Genomic DNA, 21,791 nt, shown 5'->3' on the forward strand with positions numbered 1-21,791 from the left:
GCAAATCTCGTAGAACAAAAGTTGTTCAGAATGACCCCTTGAGTCATCCCCTTTTGGCTATGTATAGCCCTTTTGCGACACTATGTATTTACTTTGCTTTGTCGTCGGGGTTCAGTTGGCTGGAGGATGCCCGAAACTTATTATCTACACTTTAATACTTTTAGTTACCTTTCTACAAGTAAATACCACATTTGTTTGAGAAAGCTAATCGGGTTCCGAGTATAGAGTAAAGTGGCACCCCTATTAATTTCTACTCTTTCCTGGTGCCTACCAGTGTAAGTAAGAATTATACTTACTTACCCTAAAATCACCCAAAATGTACTTGAACATAATTGTCAATAAAGTTGGCGAGTAAAAGTTTATCGACCCACTGTGCAAACTTACATGTGTGCGTGTCACTGCGTGTGCTGTGTGAAGAGCATTGAAAACCCAAAATTGGCGCGGCACGTCACCCTGTACGGGCCCTTAATCGTGGAGTTACTTAGGTACTGCTGGTATTTATTTAATATGAAGGGTTTAACAAGTACGGTCTATTATTATATAATTAAGTATACATATACATAAATAATTCGGTTTTTATAAAAGAGGTAAAAGTCGCATAAGAAATACGACGTTGATGCTATGAATTTCGACGGTAACTGCATCAAATTGCTAGATTAGGTGTCAGCCATAAATAAACTATGTTTATTCAACAATTTAATGTTCAGCTCAGGTATTTTGAAAGATATAGAGGCCCCACAAAAACTCAAGATAACCTATTTTTACTAAGTATAAGAAAAATACAAAAGTGATCAAATGTTAAATACAATAGTGTGTGAGATGGCCCCACATATAATTATTATTAATAGGCACTCTAAATTAAGCTGCAGATTCGACCAATCACTTTACTGTGAACCTGAATCCTCTCTTTGACAGCAGACTTTATTAATTTGTCAGTCCAATCCCAACTCAGCTCTCAGAGGCTACAAATTCCACGTAAGTCCATTCAGCTTTGTGTAAACACTGAGAGCTATGCTTTGACGTTGGACATGTACCTAATACATGGGGAAATACCTTTCATTTGCAAAGTAGCCGAAGGCTACATCATTGAAAGGGGGATGAGGGTCGGTTTGACTTGGTCTGTACCAAAATAGGTACGGTCCATCTATAAAGTCATGAAAATAAAGAGTGCAGAGCATTTAGCAGATTAATGTTCTATCCTGTCGGGTATTATAACTATAGCAGTTGCTAAGATTTTAAAAAAATAGTTGTTTTAATTGCGAGTCAGTTTTAGTCTAGCCGTATTGCTAATTTTACACCTTGTTGCCCCGTAGCTGCAAATAAGAGGAAAAATTTGTGTGATGAAGTATTTATTTTTGTGAAAAATCTAAAATGTACTGCACTGAAAGCAGAAATCACCATGATCTTTAACATTAATTCTAAGTGGTAAGTACAGGTTACTTTTACATGATTTATCCCGGATTTTCTACGGGAAACGCTTTAAATAATAATATCAAGTCAAATATTTTTAATCGAAGTAAAACTTAACAATGATTTGTCGATAGTCATAATATTACTCTACCATCATTTCACAATCATCTTTTCTAACAGCTTATTACAGTGAAACTATAAAGTCCTGAAATTAATGTTTGAGGAACTAAAATTTTCAGGAGCCTGGCACCATTAGAAAAGAAACATAAAAGTCATAACAATTGTTTATGTCAATAGGCGGTTGGCTGTTTTTTTGAATTTTCTTATTAATTATAAGGATAATCTAGATAAAAGCAACAATTTACGTTTGGTTGCAATTAGGAAGATGAAGAAAAATATTCGTAGTCAAGCTAGTGAAGTTATTTATCGAGTTTTTATACAATGTTTAGCGGAACATCAAGCTGGACACATTTTGTCGAATTTGGAAGATGTTTACGCTCGTACAGCGTCTATGACGGGTATGTAGCGTTGTACAAATTGTAATAACTCATTTTTTATTAGTACCAACGCTTCATTTATCGATAAACCTAGGTTTAGAGCCCAATTAGAACATTGTTTACATACCACTGATTGTAGGTTTCATCTGGTTTCAGTTGAGTCAAACCTTAACATTTTGATACTTGAAGATATATTTTTTGTTTACTTACTAAATTCACATTGTGTGAATTTAGGGGGCATTGTGTAACTCAAAAAGATTTTTTTATTTTATTTTATAGTAATATCGGACCAGCGTGCCAAAGAAGGCAAAATATGGAATATTTCTAACTCTTGGAAGAAACTGAACTGGCCGTCCAAAAAGAGAAATTGATGTCTTTACTCTGTGTGCCCTTCGTCAATAGATCCAGTTTTTTATACAGTTGTAATAACGTTATCTAAATAAATATTTATTGGTTTCACTATTAGCCTTCATATTAACACCTTCTAGCTTGTAAAAGAGCTTTTTTGTGGATGGTAAGTTGTTTTTAAAATACATAAATAGGTAGGAAGTTAACAGGCAAAATTTCAAGTATCAAAGTCAGTTATGTTTCGCTATATAGGGTTGCTACATGAAAGATAGCAGTGCCCTCATTTAATTTCAGGACTTTATAGTTTCACTGTATTTTATAATTAATTGCTATAGTTTCCTTATTATATTGGTGGACAAGACCAAATAACCAATAACATAATATACATTACATGAATTTCGTGTGGAAAAGAAGTTAAAGAATTACCCCCTTATTCATAAAAAAGTTAGTGGACGCTTTAGCTATTGAACTATTCTGTCACTCTCTGACAGAGAACAATTTGTTCTTTGACAGAGAGGGACAAAAAAGTTCAATAGCTAAAGTGTCCACTAACTTTTTTATGAATAAGGGGGTTAGTACATAGGTACATCTTTACATGGAGTCTCCATTTGATCTAGCTATCACAATCAAAGGGTAATTTAACGATTGAAGATGGTCCATACAGATTGTTGTTACTGTGACACCAATATCCTCTAATGGCTCCCGGGAGGAAGGAGGGCATGGGGTGGGGTAAGGGGGGGTTGTGGTCCTGAGTCGACATCAATGGGGTCGCGGGGCCATCACCCGGTCGCCTTTTTGCTAAGAGACGGGGAAAAATTCGTTACCGCCACACTGATCCAATTTGCCCGGAAAACACTTCGGCTTACAGGAAGACTTTTAATCCGTTTACTGAATATTAAATTTAATTGCAGGTAAAAAATATAGATCGTAGTTTTTCCTATTTATTTATTTTCCACGACAGTAAAGGTTTTACATCAAAGGGGTCTTCAAAGAATGGCTTGTCAAGAATTCCTTTCATAATTTTTTGCAACACTTTTATGAAAGCTTTGAATTTGTAAGGCGATGTAGCGCGAGGTACTTTGTTGCTCCAACAAAGAGTAATGTTCGCGTATCGATTCTGAATTCTGAGAAGATGTGAGAATGGAAGGAGAGCTCGGATAGATGCGAGTTCTCTGCAATTTTCCGCTCGAGCGGTGCGAGTTCGCTTGCCGCTCGACTTACAGCGTCGCTCGATATAGGACGGCGATTTTGTTCGGGATCATGCTGAATACAGGTTAATGTACCCTGCCTGCATACAGAACAATATAATATGCGAAAAAAGAAATTGAGAACAAATATAAGTGTTTTAATACTCAATCTTTTTCCTAAGGTTTTAAAAAAAAAAAATTCTAAGTTTTCCCGGTAACCTTTTATCATAAATCACTGATTAAATTCCAGTCCGTATTCTTGTTTCATCCGGCAACTTTGCACGTATCTAATATGATATGTCGCTCTCGCTACTAAGGTTGCCTGGCAGTGTGCAATATATTTGCATATTTTTCTAGCACGTTCCTAGTCGTATTAATCTTGGGAGTCCCAGATCTACAGACAGCTTTTTATATTCCGCATCAAAGTTGGGTTATATCGCCATCGCCAACGAGACTATTATATTGCATATTTTATTAAATCTTAACGGTAACAGAACTAAACAAAACCAACCGACCGTGATCACCTTTCACAATCCTAACATTGTATTCCTTTCTGTCTCGGATTCGCCAACGAATCCAACATTTCCAATCTTGAATAGCACTTGTAAGGCACAGATATATTTTAAATTTGTGCGCTTCTCCGGATAGCTCTTGTAGATCGTATTGCTAGACAGCAACAAGAGGAGGGCGGGTATTTTACTCGAAGCACCCCTTGAAATTTGATCATGTTCCGCCGTGCACCTCGCTAAACAACAGGCGGAGTTAATATTGTGACGACGAACAAAGATAAATTTGCGCACGAGCACGCAACAGTCTGAGCGATGAAATTCACAAACTGTCTCGAATATGGAGTAAATAAACATTTTCACAACGTAGTAACATAATCGGCTAAAGATGCAACAAAGTTTAAAAAAACTTGTAACCTCTGGTTTAAACAAAATGAAACCTCTCGGTTTAAAAAAACATATTTTATCCGGTTATAGTTATAATTATGTTTGCACTGTTTAATAGGTGTTTTAATATTTTTTCTATAGCTGTTAAGTTCGAACGTGGGACAAGTTTTAGGGCTGATTTTTCAATGGTCAGATAAGGGTTATCTGGGGAATAATTCTGATGCTGTCGCATCTGACTGTTTGCATTAGACAGTGACAGCTACAATTATAATCGTCAGATAGCGTTTATCTGACCATTGAAAAATCAGCCCTTAGGCTACTATAGATTTTTAATGGATTCTTTATTTTAAAGTCTTATCCATCCCATCAACAAACTGTATTGTAGCTCCATGCACCATTACAGACAAGCTCTTTTACGAAGCAACTACGAAAGAAAAAGAGCAGCGGTGTCAAGAATTTTAACGGTAAAAAGCCCTTTGTGAGCTTTATCATTTTAGTTTCATATAAAATAGACAAACGACAATAAGGCGTCGTTTATTAGTACCTAGTCCCTGACTGTGTTAACTTTGTGCTCAAAGCAGCCTTTGAGAAAGTTGGTCGTTTGCAATTAAAAGCAATGTGACCCGCAGAGGCGGAGGTTGTCAAGCGTAGTGAAAATAGAGCTGGAGGTACGTACTGCTCTTAATTTGATCGTGGTAAGTGTGAAAATCACAGTGCAAGTCCTTTCAGCAATTCTGTATTCAGGCGCACTGAGCAAGACCCCGGCTCCCAGCGCAAGGTACAGTCTTTGAACCATCTTCCAAAACCGTCTTACACAATATTATAAGTCAAATATTCATTCAATTTCAATACCTGTTATTATGTCTATGTTATTTGAATACGTTGCGGTATTAAAAACTATTTTTTGTTGCATACTGAGCATGTTATAAAGCGGTTTAAAGCATCTACATTAGTACTGAATTAACTTATTCAAACAAAACGAAAATCTAATACTTTGGCGGGTGGCACTTTTGGGAATAACTCCACCTCGTGATACACATGCTGACTCATTAATCCTAATTGTGTGTAACCACAAAATTGCCGACCATAATAGTTGGATTATTTGCGATACCCAGGCGAGTATAATCAGGGCATTAGCAGGTCGTGGGGTGATCGTATCATTACCGCTAGAGCCTTCTCAAAGAAAACCCCGTTTGCCCCCCCCAGTGCTACCCCCCCTTTAGCCGCTTCATCTGCTGCGAGCTACTAATGCCTGCGATTTGCATTTATTCAGGTTTGCAGGAATTAATATGCTATGTTATTTTATTACTTGGACATTACACTACTAGTTCTACATAACGAATTAATGATGTACACAACACACAAATTCAAATTCAAATTCAAATGGTTTAATCGACGTAAAATTTTAAAATTATTTGTCGATAGTCATCTACCACCATTTCACAAAGGCCCCGTCATTGAGAAGGAAAGAATTGCCGAAAGAAACTCCTCGAGCATCTTTTCAACTTTTTCCTTATAATCTATTACAATTTTTACTTATATCTAGTACCTACAATTTTACTTAAGTACCTATATCCATTTCATTTTTTCAATAGCCTAAGCTGAGGTGGACAAGACCACGCGTTTTTGTCGTTTAAATAATCATTTATACTATAGTAAGCTTTACTACATAATGTAGCTTTAACATAATTATAATCATAACAGGTATGCTTTACGGCCAATTACGAGACACACTGCGTCGCCCGCGCTAAAGTTAAATCACCCTTTTTCCTTCAGGCTAAACAAACTACTAATTTACATATGAATCTAATAATGTACTACAGAAGAGAGGGCCTCCCCCTCCCCCCACCACACAAGGATCCGCGCTGGACATAGGTACTTATATTAAAATTATTTAGAAAAGCCAGCTCCTAGCTCCGGGCTACAGCAAATACATCTGCTGCCGGCTGCTGGGCAAACACACGCCCTACATCCGCGCTCGCCAGTAGCCAGCGGGCAAACACACGGGCTAGTCCGCTAATGAACGTTTCTACATGCTAATGATGAGGTAGGTTTGGGTAAAGTGCGAGCCTTTAGGTATTATTTGTGTAAATTTATAAATTACAAAAGTTGCGACCAAGCCGACTATTGGCTAGTCAGTAGAGTTTGGTTAGCGGAGTGGGCCGCAGCTTGCGAAGCGTACGTAATGTACGGAGAGCTAAATATTTGAGCTCGGATGAGATTCGTACTCAAACGGATCCTGTTTGAGCGAGTCGCTTGTATTTATTCATTCGGTAATACTCGTATTTCGGACCATCCGTTTGCTAACCATACTTTTGTTTGTCTTCGTGAGGGGTTTCGCGAATCGGAAAGTTGTTTGTAGATTTATTTTTTGATCGTTATTTTATTTTGCTGAGTCCGTTAGGATTATGTTTACTTTCTGTAGTTGGAGTTGATTAAACAGATAATGATCCAGAGTTATTGCTTTTCTGCACACCTACGCCAATTTTTACACATATTTTTTCAAGCTTTAGGTTTGTTAACTAGACGCATTTTGGTAATAGAACACCATGGATTACTTACTGATTGTCTTTTAATAAAATTTAAATACTTACACATTCAATTTAATTAAACATCAAAATTACCGTTCGTCTGTAACTAAAGCCTTCCCACGCCTCAGAAACTGTACGACAAAGACTTCAACAAGTACATGCAACGTTATATTCCTGTGTAGAAGAGCGTACATGTAAAGTAATATTCCTGTGCGGAAGACAGCTCATTATCTCTTTGACGCGGAATCTAATTACCTACGTCGCGGCACTCAGATGTTTCCAATAAGCTGAGTTCGTAGCGTCGTAGCGGCTACGAGCTACGGCGTAGCTCTCGTAGCGCCGTAGCCGCGGGCGCGTAGCGGCGCGCTGTGGAGACGAGCTGACGCCTCCCCTGATACTTGATCTGTTTCATTGTTCTTAACTGAATTCTAAAATGGGATACTCAATTCAGTTAAAATTTTATGTTCTTTACCTGAAATGAAAACATTAAATACACGCGCTCTAGGTATCTCTATTTGATTTATGATTCAGATTAATCCAATAAAGATCATTTAAGAAAGCAAGTTAGCAACAAGATGTGTTTTCATGAGAATTTAGAAAAAAACATCTACTAATTGTTGGCAACGGAGCAACAGATTCTGTATTTCTCCGAGTAAACAACCCACTTGGAAATGGAAAGTCTTTAGCGATTCCTGGAATCATTATCGTAGCTCGTTATCAGCAGCTTATTGCTCGTTCCAAATACACCCACATCAAATAAATACTAATTTTTTGATACTTGAACCCACTCTTGCGTTGTTTCCAAGGTAATATTTTATTGGTTCTTACCCCTAATTAATATTATACGTACTTACTTACCCCTCGGGGACTGCTCTGCTCTATATTTCAAGAAACCAAGAGCAATATTATATTTTGTAATTAAAAATATGTCTGGATTTTTTTTATGTATGTTCTACCTTCCAACATAGTTATACCGTTTTAATTTGTCCCTCAAAGGGTTAATTTCAGAAGAGAGCAGAGCTAGCTTAGGTACACAGTTATCATATAGGGGTATCATAATGTATAATACATCTAGAGATATATATAATATAATACTTTTTGAAATGGCGGAAATTCATTTGTATTATGGAGTATTTTTATAGAGTGTGTTTTTCTCAAAATACCTAATTCTTGATTTAGAGAGCAAAATAAGTTTTAATTCAGGGATGAGTTGTACCCCGTATACACATAAAGAAGAATAGAAAAAATAGCATTTTAAACTGTACTTGTATAAAATATACTTCTTTACTAATCAAGATATTTTAAAATTTTATAGTAGCCTAAATCAATATGACAGCAAATTATTCTGAAAAAAATGGCTTTACCTACTATACAGCGCAGATTTTTCAAGATCGATATACAAAATTTCTCAAAATTATCAACGGAGAGAAGACAAAATGGGGTGACCCCTTTCATAATGACCTGAAGCATCTGATGTGAATATTCCTAAAAACTATATCGATTCATCTCAAATTAAAATGGGGAGACACCTGAACACCTATACCTACCTACATACAAATAATAAATCCGACCCGGTAACCAGACCATAAAACTCGCTGAACATAATACATCAAATTCGCACAGTTTGACAAGCGGCCATTATGCGATGGCCGCGAAACAAATGATTACAAACGGATCGGGCGGCGCGCGGGTGTGGGGCGGGGGCGGGGGCGGTTGCCATGGCGACGCGGGACGATCGATCCCCGCTCGCCTCCTCCAATTAAACAATGATTCGCACGTCAGGAGCTGTCGGTCACGCGCACACTACGTGATGCCTGCTCTCCACTCGCACGGCTCCCTGTTTGCGTGTTCCATCTCACGCTGCACTCGACCTTTTGTGTTAAATTGCGTATTGTTGCGCTCCGCAGTATTGTTTATAGCACTGTTGCATGGTAATCCAGCTCGTATTGTCTCCTTGATTTCATCAGCGCCAGCGCGGCGCTCATCCTGAATATTTATCACTGCACACGATATGTTTTGATTAGGTTTCCCTTCAACAACTCCACCGCCTCGGTACAACGAAAAACTACTCGTATTTTGTACCTAAAGCATCAATATCTGCGCTGTCCTTACCAAAACAGTTCCCTAATTAGAAATAGCGATCAGAGGAAAGTCGGTCGGGATCGGGACTCCGCAATTAATGAGTTTTCGTTTGTCGCCGCGACAGCTGCAAGGAGCGAGCCGGCGCGGCTCGAGGGGACTGATTAGGTTTGTCCTTGCGCCTGAATGAATAAAGAGGACGATAACATTCAGCAAATACACCCTCCAATGGAACTCCGTTCACCTACCTACTCCCGGAGATATTTGCTCATCATAAACATAGTCTATTTGATTTAAAAGTAATTACATGCAGACAGCAAGTGCTATTTGCGGGATAGCCATGTTGTTTTGCAATAACCGCATTTCACATGGGATTTTCAGGGCGAATGAGCTTTTAATTACATTGCGCTTGTTACTGTATAAAAAGCAATGTTTATGTCAAACTGGATTTTGAATTCTGTTTGAGAGCGGCGCGGCTCAAATTAATGCGGTCCACTTACATTACATTAAAATTGGACGTCGGGCTCGACCGCAGCCGGCCAAAGAGGCTTTACTCGCAATCCCAATAAGCGATTGGCTCCCTGCAGTACCTACCTCCTCCCTATCTATAGTTTGCAAAATGGACGCGAATTTTAACGGATTAGCTATTGTAATCTTTCACCAAAACTCATTTGGATTGGGCTTAAATTAAATGTAGGTAAGCTATAGGCAATGAAACTATAGTTTATACGCCGCAAGCGTACCTTCTGAAACGAAAGCGATGAAATAAATATTGTAGAGCTGCGTTTGTCGAGTTTACGAGATTCGCTGCCGGCCTCGGCCGCCGCTGTTGTAAGTGCAGCATTTTAATTAAATCCCGGTGTTCTTGCCGCGAGAGAGAACGCTGAAACAGGACTCATTTTTTCCCTGTGGTTTTCTGCTGTGCTGAAAAATTGAGGCGAGTCGTTTAAGCGCTCGCCGCCGCCGCCATAATGATAATGTCCCCGCGCCCGCATTTTAATATAACATACACTCGGCTCAGCGAGCGCTGGGTCCGTGCGCCTTTTATTTCTCTTGCATTTTGCAAATTCAATTCGGAGTCGGTTTTATTTTTCATCGAATTTATATTTTGGCTAGTGCCCGGCTCACGGCTTATCGTCCGATATGCACTCTGAATAATGCTCGTAGGCAGTATAAAATTGGTTTTCATTGTTTAGTGTCAGATTTTTATAGAGGCTTTTAGTTTTGTATATTATTCTATAGCTATAGACATACAAAAGTTGCAGTACAGTGTCCAGTAACATTAGCCGGTGATTACGCGAGTAAGTTTCCGCCAACAATAGACCGGGTGGCGCAAGTTGTGTGCAGCTCTCCCGTGGCACTTGTTAACGAGCCGGCCGAGTGCCGCTGACGTCACCCATTACCCACGAGTTGCCTGTCGCTGCACCAACTACTTATACTTTAACTGCTCTAATGGCTACCACCCGGCAGTACTCACCTACCCGTAGCGATTGGATACTGCTGCAACTTTGACAGTTCAATTAGGTACAGGATTTAGGATCGAATTGATTTGTTGAAGATGTAAAATGTTAAGAGCTTTTAAAGTTGTTCAGACTTTCGGCTTAGTATACTTACCCTCTTTGCAACAACCTGTATTTTTAAAGGTATTTCTCAAACGTGGTTTTTGCATGTCGTTCGAACTATAATAATATGCTAGTAAGTGTAATAATCTACTGATGTCGGGAAAACTGTTAAAAAATTTACTAATTAAACAAGAAACAACTATACTTATGCACAGGATGGAATTTATAAGTGAAATTCATGTAGGTCAAACCCGACATGATGCACATCTTTCATGAAATAATTATATACCTAGAGACACACTAAAGTAAAATAATACCAACAAGAACCTGCCTTCGGGACGTTCACTGATATCATTCAACCTTCCATATCCAGCACAACTATGAAAATCAATGACCCGCAAGTCCAAGCAATGCTCAAACTGCAAAGCGATAATTATTTAGAAAGCGGACCCGCTCAGTAATAACTGTAATAATAAACAGTCTAACATACGGAGCTGTGTGCTTTGAGACCACTGCTAGCTGCAGAGTAATCAGTGGAAATCTAGTTTTTATGCTCTGGGAATACAGTTGAGGGTTGAAACGTAGTGTTGCAATCACACGGCTCGCGCGGTATGTTGCGTCGAGTTATTTAACATGGCCGGGGTTAGCGTGCGCTCAGTATCTATTGCTGGTTTAATAAGCGCCAAATAGCAAATGCTTCAAGCGTAGAACGCTGCATACTGAAATTGGCTTTTAGGAATTGTGGATGGGTATTTAGTAGGATTCAAAGGTTATGTGTGCCTATCATCATAATCAACCTTCTATGGCCTCCGGCTGGGTTGCTACAGGTATCCTTTAGGATTTGTTATTTGACTTCGGAATCTAGTTACTACATAATGCATCATCTAGATATTTCGTAATCTAAATAAATTAGACATTATTTATATTTTTGCTACTTCCTTTATTTAAACTAGATATAACCTAACTCTCCCATTGTTCATTCAGTTAGCTAACTATAATAGACGACGTCGTCGCTCTAATTTGATGGTAACACTGTTAGGCCTCGAGGAATTCTAGAAAAATCTACGTTACCTAAGTGCTCAATTTAAATAATTAAACCCATAAAAAGCCTGAAACTCTAAGCGCGTTCACTCGGGCTTAATTTGAGTCATTCCGTGGAGCTGAAATAATTTCCTCCCGTGCCGCTCTAACAAATGACACATTAGCCGGCTCGAACCAGTCTTATAACGTCGCCGAGATTGTGCCATTACAATATTACATTTCGCTTTACATCCTCATTATTCTAAAACATCAGTGAAATTATTGGATTATGTGGAGTATGTGGTGCAAAGTGCGGAGGGCGGGGGCGGCGGAGGCTGCGGGCGCGGGCGCGGGGGGCGCGGGGCGGGCGCGCGGGCTCAGATCAATATCTGGCGTTGCCGGGGCGACGGCCGCGCTCCCGGCTCCATCCCTCACACCCACTATTCGCTTATTTAATACATGCCGTATCTAGGATGCGAGCTTTTTCATACTCATGCTAAATGAGAGGGCAGCGTAACATGTGAGCGGCCGGCCGCCGGCGCAATATTCGCCGGTACGAATTATTGAAGCGAACGTCTTGAGAGAATGAGTTATGGCAGCGTACGTGTGACTTTGACCTCATTTCTATTCAGCTAACGTCTCCGGTTGTAAATCTCTACGTACTTTCAAGTGGTGAAAAGAACAAAGCTCTTTCAAGTTACGCTGTAGTAGAAATGGTTTCAGCCATGCATTGTTCATCTCGAAAAATGGAAACTCAAGTTACCTACTTGTAAGAATGTGCTTGAAATAAAATTCTGAGTATAATTAACATTTACAAGTTTATTGACAATGAAAACAACACAAATTAACAATACTTATATTAAAACAACGAACTATTCGACACAATTTCAAAATTCAATAGACTATCGAAACAGAAATCAAATAAATTACTTAAGTACTTACCTTTAAAATACTTCACCATTATTAAAAAGTGCTCAAATTACAAACACAGTTCAAATAGCATAATCCTAATTTGTTCGAATCAGACAATAATGAATGACATATCAAAACGCGACGGCTCGCAATGTAGCAAGTCCAATTTGGGATGAGTGATTAGGGCAGGCTCCAGCGGCTTACGGGAGGGGGGTGATACCCAACGCCAGAAGGGTAAAGCGAGGGGACTTACGTGAGGCAGGTGCTTTACATTTTAAATATATAAACCTCACTCTTGCTCTTGCCATTGTGATCGTGACTTCGAGCGAATATTTTTAGCGACGCTTTGAAATATGACGGCGGAATATGGGGTTAAGAAACACGTCGCGTTGGTGGAATTGTAGGTCACTAAGTATTATGTGGAATAAAATGATTTTAGGTTTTTATTTCTGTCGTTCATAACGAGATGGCTTAAGAAAGTTTACTTTGCTCATCGGATTGGATTACTTAAATAGGAAACACATAATGCCCGAATAACCAAATCGAGTGTGTTGAATGAGTATGTAAATAGCGAGGCGGGGCGGGATCGGTCAGCGTCACAATAATGGATTGATTAAAACAGCCCGCGGCGAGTGAAGAGAGCACAAACGAACCAAATGGGTTTTATAATTGATCACGTCCGGATTTGTAGCTCGAGGCGGAAAATTGTGACCAAGTTGCGAGCGCACACTTTACACCGAGCCGCCCAAAGCAAACACGACCGTGATGTATTTTATAATAATGTAGAGGCAGCGAAATTTTTCACATAGGTACATGTGTGGTATTTAAATGGGAATTTAACATACCTCCATAATTTTGAATTTCAAAACAATCAAATCATGAATCAATTAAATTAATCTCCATGTGCCTTATACAATTAAGAAAGTTAACTTAGTTGAACATGTTAGGAATGCTCAAGTGCTCAAATTCGTGTAAAATGGGCCATAAAATTCCGTAGTTGCAGAATTTCTAAAGAGATTGCGCAAAAGTAAGAGTGTTTGACCTTGTGCCAAATGGGCATAAAATGTCGTTATCTCAAATCTCTCGGCTCCAAATTTTTGCAAGACTTTCTTAAAAGTACTTATGTGAGAATTTTTCCGCTTTTTAGTGTCGTTAAAATTATGATTATATCGTCTGTTTCGAAAAACAGAACTTTGGGAAACATAACCGTAAAAATTTAAATTCAGCACCAACATTCATATCACTAACAAGGTTTTGTCCAAATGTGAGAACAATACATCAAGCCAGGCTCTGATTGCAGGCGGCGCCCGACATTCAATGCCTCGTTAATTACTGTGCGCGGGACATGCATATTTCCCTAATCGAATATGCACTATCGGCCTGCCCCGGCCGAGGCGGGCGTATTCATATCTTGCACGTATCCGCCTAATCCAATGAAGGACCAACAATGTGTCGTGATTTAGAATACAGCGTCCGAGTCGCTTTTCGAATATTTATTCACTATTGTCCGAAACGAAGTAGGTACCTACAGCCTAACAAACACTCGTTCGTCAACCAAATCTGGTCCTTCGGACCCACAAGAAGTTTAAGGCTTCTAACCTTGACTCCAAAAATCCTTCTAAAACGGTAGCTGCGTTAGTAGCGCGACGCCTCTCATGACCCAGTGGTCGGGCGGCTCCCGCGTCGGCAGCCGCATGAAGAGGATGTAGTTGGTAGAGTGCCCCGTGGTGGACAGCACGCCGCGCCGGTCGCCCGTCTTGTACAGCGGACAGTTGTAGAACACGTCCGTCGGTATGTCCACTGTCTTGAGGGGTATCAACCATACCTGTGGAAATGTCTCTGTGTGAGAACTTAGGTTATGTAGCCTTTATTATTTGGAATCGAAGTATACAGTTGTAGCTAAACACATAAAGGGTCAGTGTCAGTATATTAAGTACTTGAATATCCCGATTAGGCTCACCAGCAGCGATTAACCACTGCAAATCCGATACAAAATAAAAATGGATGGTCCGAGCGGCAATCACAGTTGGATGCGTTCCGCTTCCTAACTCGTTCAGTGATCACCCGACTGTCCACTAGCCACGCTCCGGTCGGCCATTAATACTGCCTATATTCCGAAATCCCCGCTTTACTCTTTTTATTCAGCAGTGAAAATGTATTCGATTATGATAATAACGGTAATAAATAAATGAGAATCGGCTACAAAATCGGCCATCTAGATTGGCTTTTATACTGACGGAACCCTATGTGCGATCTACCAATTACATACTTATAAGTTCTATAATCATGCGTAAAACAACATAATTCAGGAATACCTAAAGATAGTTTGACATAATAGTCTCGAATAATAGCGGCGATAGACTGGTCGAAGAGATAATTATCCTGGGTACCTATCGGGAGTCAAAAGGAAGAACAACATTTACGTGGTAATTAGTGTCAAATTACAATTTGAAGTCAAAACAATCTTGCGATAGGAGCTCTGTAGGTACTATGCTATTCTTGTACTATTATAATGCTATAAAGGTAAACTCACAATGGGGAAATCGTCGTACAAGACCTTCGGCATGGACTCGTCGACGATCTTCGCCTGGCGGTTCCAGCGCGCGCCCTCCATGCTGAGCCCCCGGATGTACACGCCCTCCGCCGGCGGCGAAGAGAAGTCCGGCTGCGACTGTACCTGGTTGTGGAGAACAGGATTTTAATTATTCTAGGAAAGCTAATAAATGGAAACTTCGTGTAAAGGGGGTTAAAAAAATTGCGTTGTACGAATCGCACAGCTCCACCCGTTTTCGGTTTACGAAGCCCTTAATATAGGTAAACCTAGTCAAATATGACTCCTTATTATAATTCATTTGTATCACCTCGAAGACAGAATAAGAGAGAATCTAATAGGGGAAGTTAACTTACTTACTAATGTATGTACCGTAAAAAGTTACTCAGGAACACATCGAAAACGTGTAAGTCCTTACATTATAGGTAGCTCTAGGCTCCGACCTATCAGACTAAAGTACCGTAAAGTTCATACACGGGAGCGAACATTTTATCTCAGAATGAAATTACGATTAAGCCGGTCGGCAAAGTTACCTATCAGGAGAGGCATACGTGATGTGTTTCAGCAAAGTTTCAACGCAGACGACTAGCGTTAACGGTTATTTAATCGTTAGTAACGTTACGGCCCGGAGCTCCAAATTGTCTAGTGCCACTGGGTGTTTAGGCCAACTATGTGGGCTGGCTGAAGCTTGTTTATAGGTTATTGCTTAAATTTTGCTAAGGTTTAGGTGTTTGTGTGATAATGTTAGTTAGGGGATGGTTCATTATGAGAACATGATCCTATAGTGGCTACGAAACCTAAAATATTAGCTGTATATTCTGTACCCATGTCACCTATATTATAGTCTAGTCTATGTAACCAACATCATTTCTGATTAGAAACGCAGCCACATAATTTTACTGTTCATACGAATACTGTAGCTGAAGAAAAATGATAGAAAAATATATATATTTTTAGCTTGAACTCTAGCGAAAACAATGGACAACATTATTATAATATATAAAGCTGGATTACCACTCACTGACTGATTGACATAGTAGTTCTCCCAGAAGGAGCCATTTTTTGATATAATAATGTTTTAGGGAAATGTACAGGGTGCTCGGGTGAGTAGAGAAAAAATCCGAAATTTTAAAAAAAGTTGTAAAAAAAAAAAATTTTTTTTGTTCCTCTTTTTTGGTGACCATACATTTTTTCATATTTCGAGGGTGTGTTAAGAATGCCTGACAGATTATAAAAAAAATATAAAAAAATAAAAAAACAAAATGGCGGCCGAGTTGTAGTGACGTAAAGTTTAGGGCATGTCAGACCCGACTTGAGGTGAATTGATCTCCCGGAAGTGGGGGAGGTGGGGGGATGGTGTTTTTTGTAAACGGTGGGAAACATGATGAAATTTATGGGAAAATTCCAAAAAATGATTTTTTTTTTATTGCGGGGGGAGGGGAGATTTTTTTATAAAAACGTGTTTTTTCGGGGATTTTCAAAGCATTTTTTTATTGTGTTCGAGGCATTTGACAGGTTTGACTTGTATGGAGCGGTTGTGTAGTTTGACAAGTAGAGTTGCCATGTGAAAGAATTTTCCCCATTTTTAGGGTAAATTTCGAGATTTTCCCCAAAAACATGAAAAGTAGAAATGGCCACTTTTGATTTTAAAATTTGATGCAGTTTTGTCGGAAAGACCCGTACTAATGACATTTGACCATTTTTATTACTTTCGACTGGCAACCCTGAGCAATAATAATAATAATAATAATAATAAATTCATTTATTTCAGGTAATTTTTCATAATTACAAAAATAACCCATAGTTGTTGTTAGTAACAATAGCCCTTATTTCTATGTTAGTAGACAGAATACACAACAACATAAATTAATTTAAACACAATTAATAAAAACACAAATGAAACTGGTCCTATGCGGGTGGCCTCTGCCAGGTGGGGACGCTAGCATGCAGCAGGGAACAGCGACCCACATAGGGACAGTCGAGCCTGGCCGCAATGGTGGTCAGGAGGCTGTTGGGGCTGGCCCGCACGCGTCGCACCAGCGAGGCGGCTCGCTTTCGCATAGTTGCATAGAAGCAATCTGTTCGCGCCTCCACAAACATGCCTGACGCACTGCAGCGTCGGGACAGCCCCAGCAGACTCCGGAACGCATTGTTAAACTGCACCCGGAGGGCACTGTACGATTTTTGCGTGTAGAAGGCCCACAAGCTGCAGGTGTAGAATGTGGTGCAGTACGATTTAAAGAGCGTTATTTTAACTTGCCTGGAGCACCGAAAAAATCTGCGAGCAATCATATTTGCTCTAATCGACAATGCCCTCCGTTCCCTCTCCATGTCGTCATCGTCCTTGAGGCTGGATGTCAGTAGGTGGCCTAAATACTTAAATTCATCTACCTTTTCCAAGGTAGATTCATTTAGCCGAATTGGTGGAGTGTTGACCCTACGTAATTTCGATCCAGCCTCAAATACCATGACTTGACTCTTTTTGGCGTTGTATATGAGTCCGTGAGAGCGGGCGTATTCCTCACAGATGCGCAGCATCTGTGAGATCCCGCAGGCCGATGCACTCAGCAGCACCATATCGTCCGCGTAGCTTATGTTGTTGAAGCTGACTCCGTCAATGTGGCATCCGATATGTTGGCTGCTGAGCGCTCTGACCAGAGAGTCCATGTAGAGGTTAAACAGTGCAGGTGAGGTTAACCCCCCTTGCCTCACACCACACTCCAATCTATACGGATCTGACACTGCATCTGCCCACTTAACGCAATTGATCTGGTTCCCATACCAGTACCTGAAGATACTAATGAACTCACTGGGCAAGCCAATATCCTTGAGTTTTCTCCATAGTATATCGTAGGAAACCAGATCAAAAGCTTTCGACAAATCTAAAAAGCAAGCGTATACAGGCGTATTTCTCCGCACATAGTAGTTGACGGTGTGCTTGACGCACAGAATAGCACTCTCTGTCGATAATCCCTGCCGAAAGCCAAACTGATTATCGTGCAGATTTAAATACTTATTTAATTGTACCTCAAGCAAACCGTCAAACAATTTAGCAACTATTGTAGCAAGAGAAATAGGCCTGTAGTTCGCCTTATCTGCCTTGTCTCCCGTCTTGTTTTTAACAATGGGTACTACGAGAGTCCGCATCATATGGGATGGCAGATACGAGTGCATCACACAGCAGTTGAACAGTAGCGCTAAGACGCGGCATATATGTGGTCCAGCGTGCTGTATGTGCTCTATGCTAAGACCATCGTGTCCTGGTGATTTGCCACGGGTCATTGATTTAATGACTTTTCCGACATCCTTAGCGGTGAAAAGTGTCGTGCACTTAAGAGGGTGGGTTCGTGACTCAGTATCAACACTATCTGATTGACCCAATGATGAATGCACAAGAAAGTGATTTTTAAATAGGTTCGCAATGTCTTTGGCGTCACTGACGCCCTCGACACTCACGGGGAGACCCGGCCGTCCACTAATCTTGTTGGTGTGTTTCCAAAAGTTACGGAAATCATTCCTTGAGTGGTGTGAAGCTAGGATATCCATTTTGATTTGTTCCTCATGCTTTTGACACCATTTTAATCTAGATTTAAAAATGCGTTTACTTTCACTCATTTGCTCGTATAATTTACCCGAGTTTGGCTTTCCACACAAACACCACATTTGAAATTTGAGTCGTGCCTCCTCGTGAGCGCCCCGGACATACTTGTTCCATCCAGTGACCTGCCTACGCTTCCTACCACTGTCACGCGGCGCACGATTCAAAGCTGCTGACTCACTCAGAGCAGACACAATGTCAGAGTACAGTTTATCAATAACGTCCCTATGGCCAAGCGCGTTGCAACATGAATTATAGTTGGAACACTGCACGAGTTGGACAGGGAAATCAATAAGTCTTAGCTTCTCATTACAAGCAGCACCATACAATTTAATTTGATTTTCGTCTCTTTCCCCCCACACAGCCATATTACATACTCCAATATTTGGCGACTTTATAGGTGTAATAAGGTCTAGGTTACATTCAATTGACAGAGGAAAGTGATCTGATACAAATATGTCATGGAGAACACGCACACTACAGACCGACGCCGCAGCGGGACGTGTGGTCAGGCAGTGGTCCAGCCAGCTGCGCGTGCCGTGCGCCTTACTGATATATGTATAGGTATCTGATGTTATTCCTAATTTATCCACATCGACACATGACCACCCATAATCAAAATGATTAAATAGTTCTTTATAAAATATCTTGCCCGGGTGGGCATTAAAATCGCCTAAAACATATACACATTCAATAGATTGTTCGTCTATAATAGCACTTACTGTACCAAGCGTATGAGTAAAATCCATAATATTGTGTCGGTCCTCCGTGGGCATGTAAACACACATCACTAAGATCGGTCGATCACTTGTTATGATTCTTATGGCACAAACTCGCGGGTTATCGCACTGAATTAAAGAAACATTTACAAACACACTGGTATTCCACAAGATAGCTACACCGCCGTGGGGCCTCCCCACTAGCATTCCACTCGAACTGTCTATGGCTGAGGTCCCGGTGCAGCTGAATCGCGTATCGATGGTGTCCAGGTAGCCTAGGTCATGTGAGAATAACCACGTCTCCTGTAGCGCCACTATATCATATTCATCACATAATGCTCGAACGTCGTCTACGGATGTTTTCACGTTTTGACAATTATAAGTGGTCATTTTACAGATTTTACCCATTTGATTTTTTTGTTTGGCCGTTATTTACCCGGTTTGCATCCCTGAATTTGTAGTTAATAAATTTTCTAAAGATTATCCCTTTGGGCCACAGCTGTTCAGATAAAAACAAGTCTTCTTTCGATTTCGATACAAAAAACTTATAAGCACAATGATTAGAGGAATTCTTAATATTTAATTTCTCTAACACTACTTTTTCACAGGTTTTTTGTAGGAGATAAGTCGTGATGTCAGTTACAGCAGTGTTACTGTGGACATTTGTAATAAATATGGGTACCAATTTATCAGCAGCTTTGAAGCTATCTAACTCAGGAGCCATACCGTATTTTCCCGTGTATCGATAGTTCGTTTTAGTTTTGCTTTTACGCCTGCTGACAACATGCCACTCTTCCTCAGGTTTATCCTGTTGTCGTTGGATCTTTGCTTTCGGAGGTGGTGATAAGTTATTAGGCGCGGGCGGCGGCGGCGGCGGCGGCGGCATGGGCGGCGAGGGCGACGCACTCGCCGACTGGGCCGGGAGCGCGCTCGCCGGCCGGCCGCGGCCGCCCGGTGAGTCATCACCATCACGTCGCGCTCGTACCTCACTATTGCTTGAACGGAGGGTAGCAATATCGGTTGGGGATTTGAATGGATCTTTTATCTCGTCTAATGTATAATCGTTGGAATCATGGAATTGTGAAAGTCCTATGGGTCCGCTGTCGATGTCTGTCCATGCACCTCTTCTATTGTTGACATTATTGAACATTGTTGTAGGTGGCAGGGAGTCATGTTGCATGTGATTAAGCTCCGATTTAATAGCTTCTAACTCGCTGGATGTTGCGTATGTGTCCTTTATTAAGTTGACCTCAGATTGCAACTTCACTAAATCTTTTAACAACTTGGTACAGTCGAGGTGGTCAAAGGTCACAGGCGGTAATTTATCCAGGTTTCGGGCTACAAATACGGGAATTTCATCAATGTTAGCTGTTCTAAGCAGGCACACTATATCCTCCAGGTCACGTAGCTCCTTCCCTTTACTTTTCCGATTAATGGCAGGTTTTTTACTTGAAATGGATTCGAATAACAAGCGTTTAGATTTTTTAATCTCCTCACTGTTAAAACTTGTAACACAAATACGATATAGCGAATCCTCATCGATCACTGATATTTTATTTTGTATGTACGATAGTAATTCGTCTATAACGATATTGCACGAACTGCACTTTAAAATATTCGTCATTTTTTTAATTTATTTAATGACTAATCAGCGCACGGTCGTATCCGTATTTTGACACGGACTTAAAAAACGTAAAAAAATAAAAATCTAGTCCCTTCTAGCCCTTCTTGATCTCCCAGAAGGGGGGAAGGTGGGGTGATGTTTTTCTTTGTACATGGTTGGATATATGGTGAAATTGATAGGAAAATTCCGAAAACTGCAAAAATCAAAATGGCGGATGAAGTGGCAGCCATTTTGTAAAAGAGAAATTTTACATGTTTTAAGGCTATTTCACCTGTATTGAGTGGTCTGACAGTTTTGACTTGTAGAGCGCGTTTGTGTAGGTGGATGCATTTAGTTTTCTTATGAAATAAAAACTCCCCATTTTTAGGGAAAAAAACAAAATTTCCCTAAAAACATGGGAAATTTTACATAAATATGCAATTTTATCGTTTTTTGATGGTCTGAGGGGATTCGAATGTATGGCGCGTTTGTGTAGTTAAATGCATAGATTTTTAATTAATAATAAAAACTCCTCATTTAAAGGAAAAAAAACAAAATTTCCAAAAAAACATGGAAAATTTTACATAAATATGCAATTTTATCGTTTTGTGATGGTCTGAGGAGATTCGAATGTATAGCGCGTTTGTGTAGTTAAATGCATAGATTTTTAATTAATAATAAAAACTCCCAACTTAAAGGAAAAAAAAAACAAAATTTCCCTAAAAACGTAGAAAAAATTACCAACATTAGCAATTTCACCCCGTTGAAGTGGTCAGACAGATTTATGGTATATGGCGCATTTGTGAAGATAAATATAAAGAATTATTTTTTAAAATAAAAACTCCCCACATTTAGAGGAAAAAATATTTTCCCTAAAAATA

At 40.0% G+C, this 21,791-nt stretch overlaps 1 protein-coding gene across 1 annotated transcript in view; it reads right to left on the reverse strand.

The window, feature by feature from the left end:
- Positions 1-12,353: 12,353 nt before the first annotated feature.
- LOC105386945 (dynein axonemal heavy chain 7) overlaps positions 12,354-21,791 on the reverse strand; it is a 79,111-nt gene continuing 69,673 nt past the window's right edge. Inside the window, exons 77-78 of the mRNA XM_048627705.1 lie at positions 14,973-15,116; positions 12,354-14,264 (exon numbers count right to left, since the gene is read on the reverse strand). Of these exons, the coding sequence (XP_048483662.1) occupies positions 14,058-14,264; positions 14,973-15,116 (351 nt within the window). The 3' untranslated portion in view covers positions 12,354-14,057. The remainder of the gene's footprint in view (positions 14,265-14,972; positions 15,117-21,791) is intronic.

Source organism: Plutella xylostella, chromosome 4 (assembly GCF_932276165.1).
Source record: "Plutella xylostella chromosome 4, ilPluXylo3.1, whole genome shotgun sequence".
Lineage (NCBI taxonomy): Eukaryota > Metazoa > Arthropoda > Insecta > Lepidoptera > Plutellidae > Plutella > Plutella xylostella.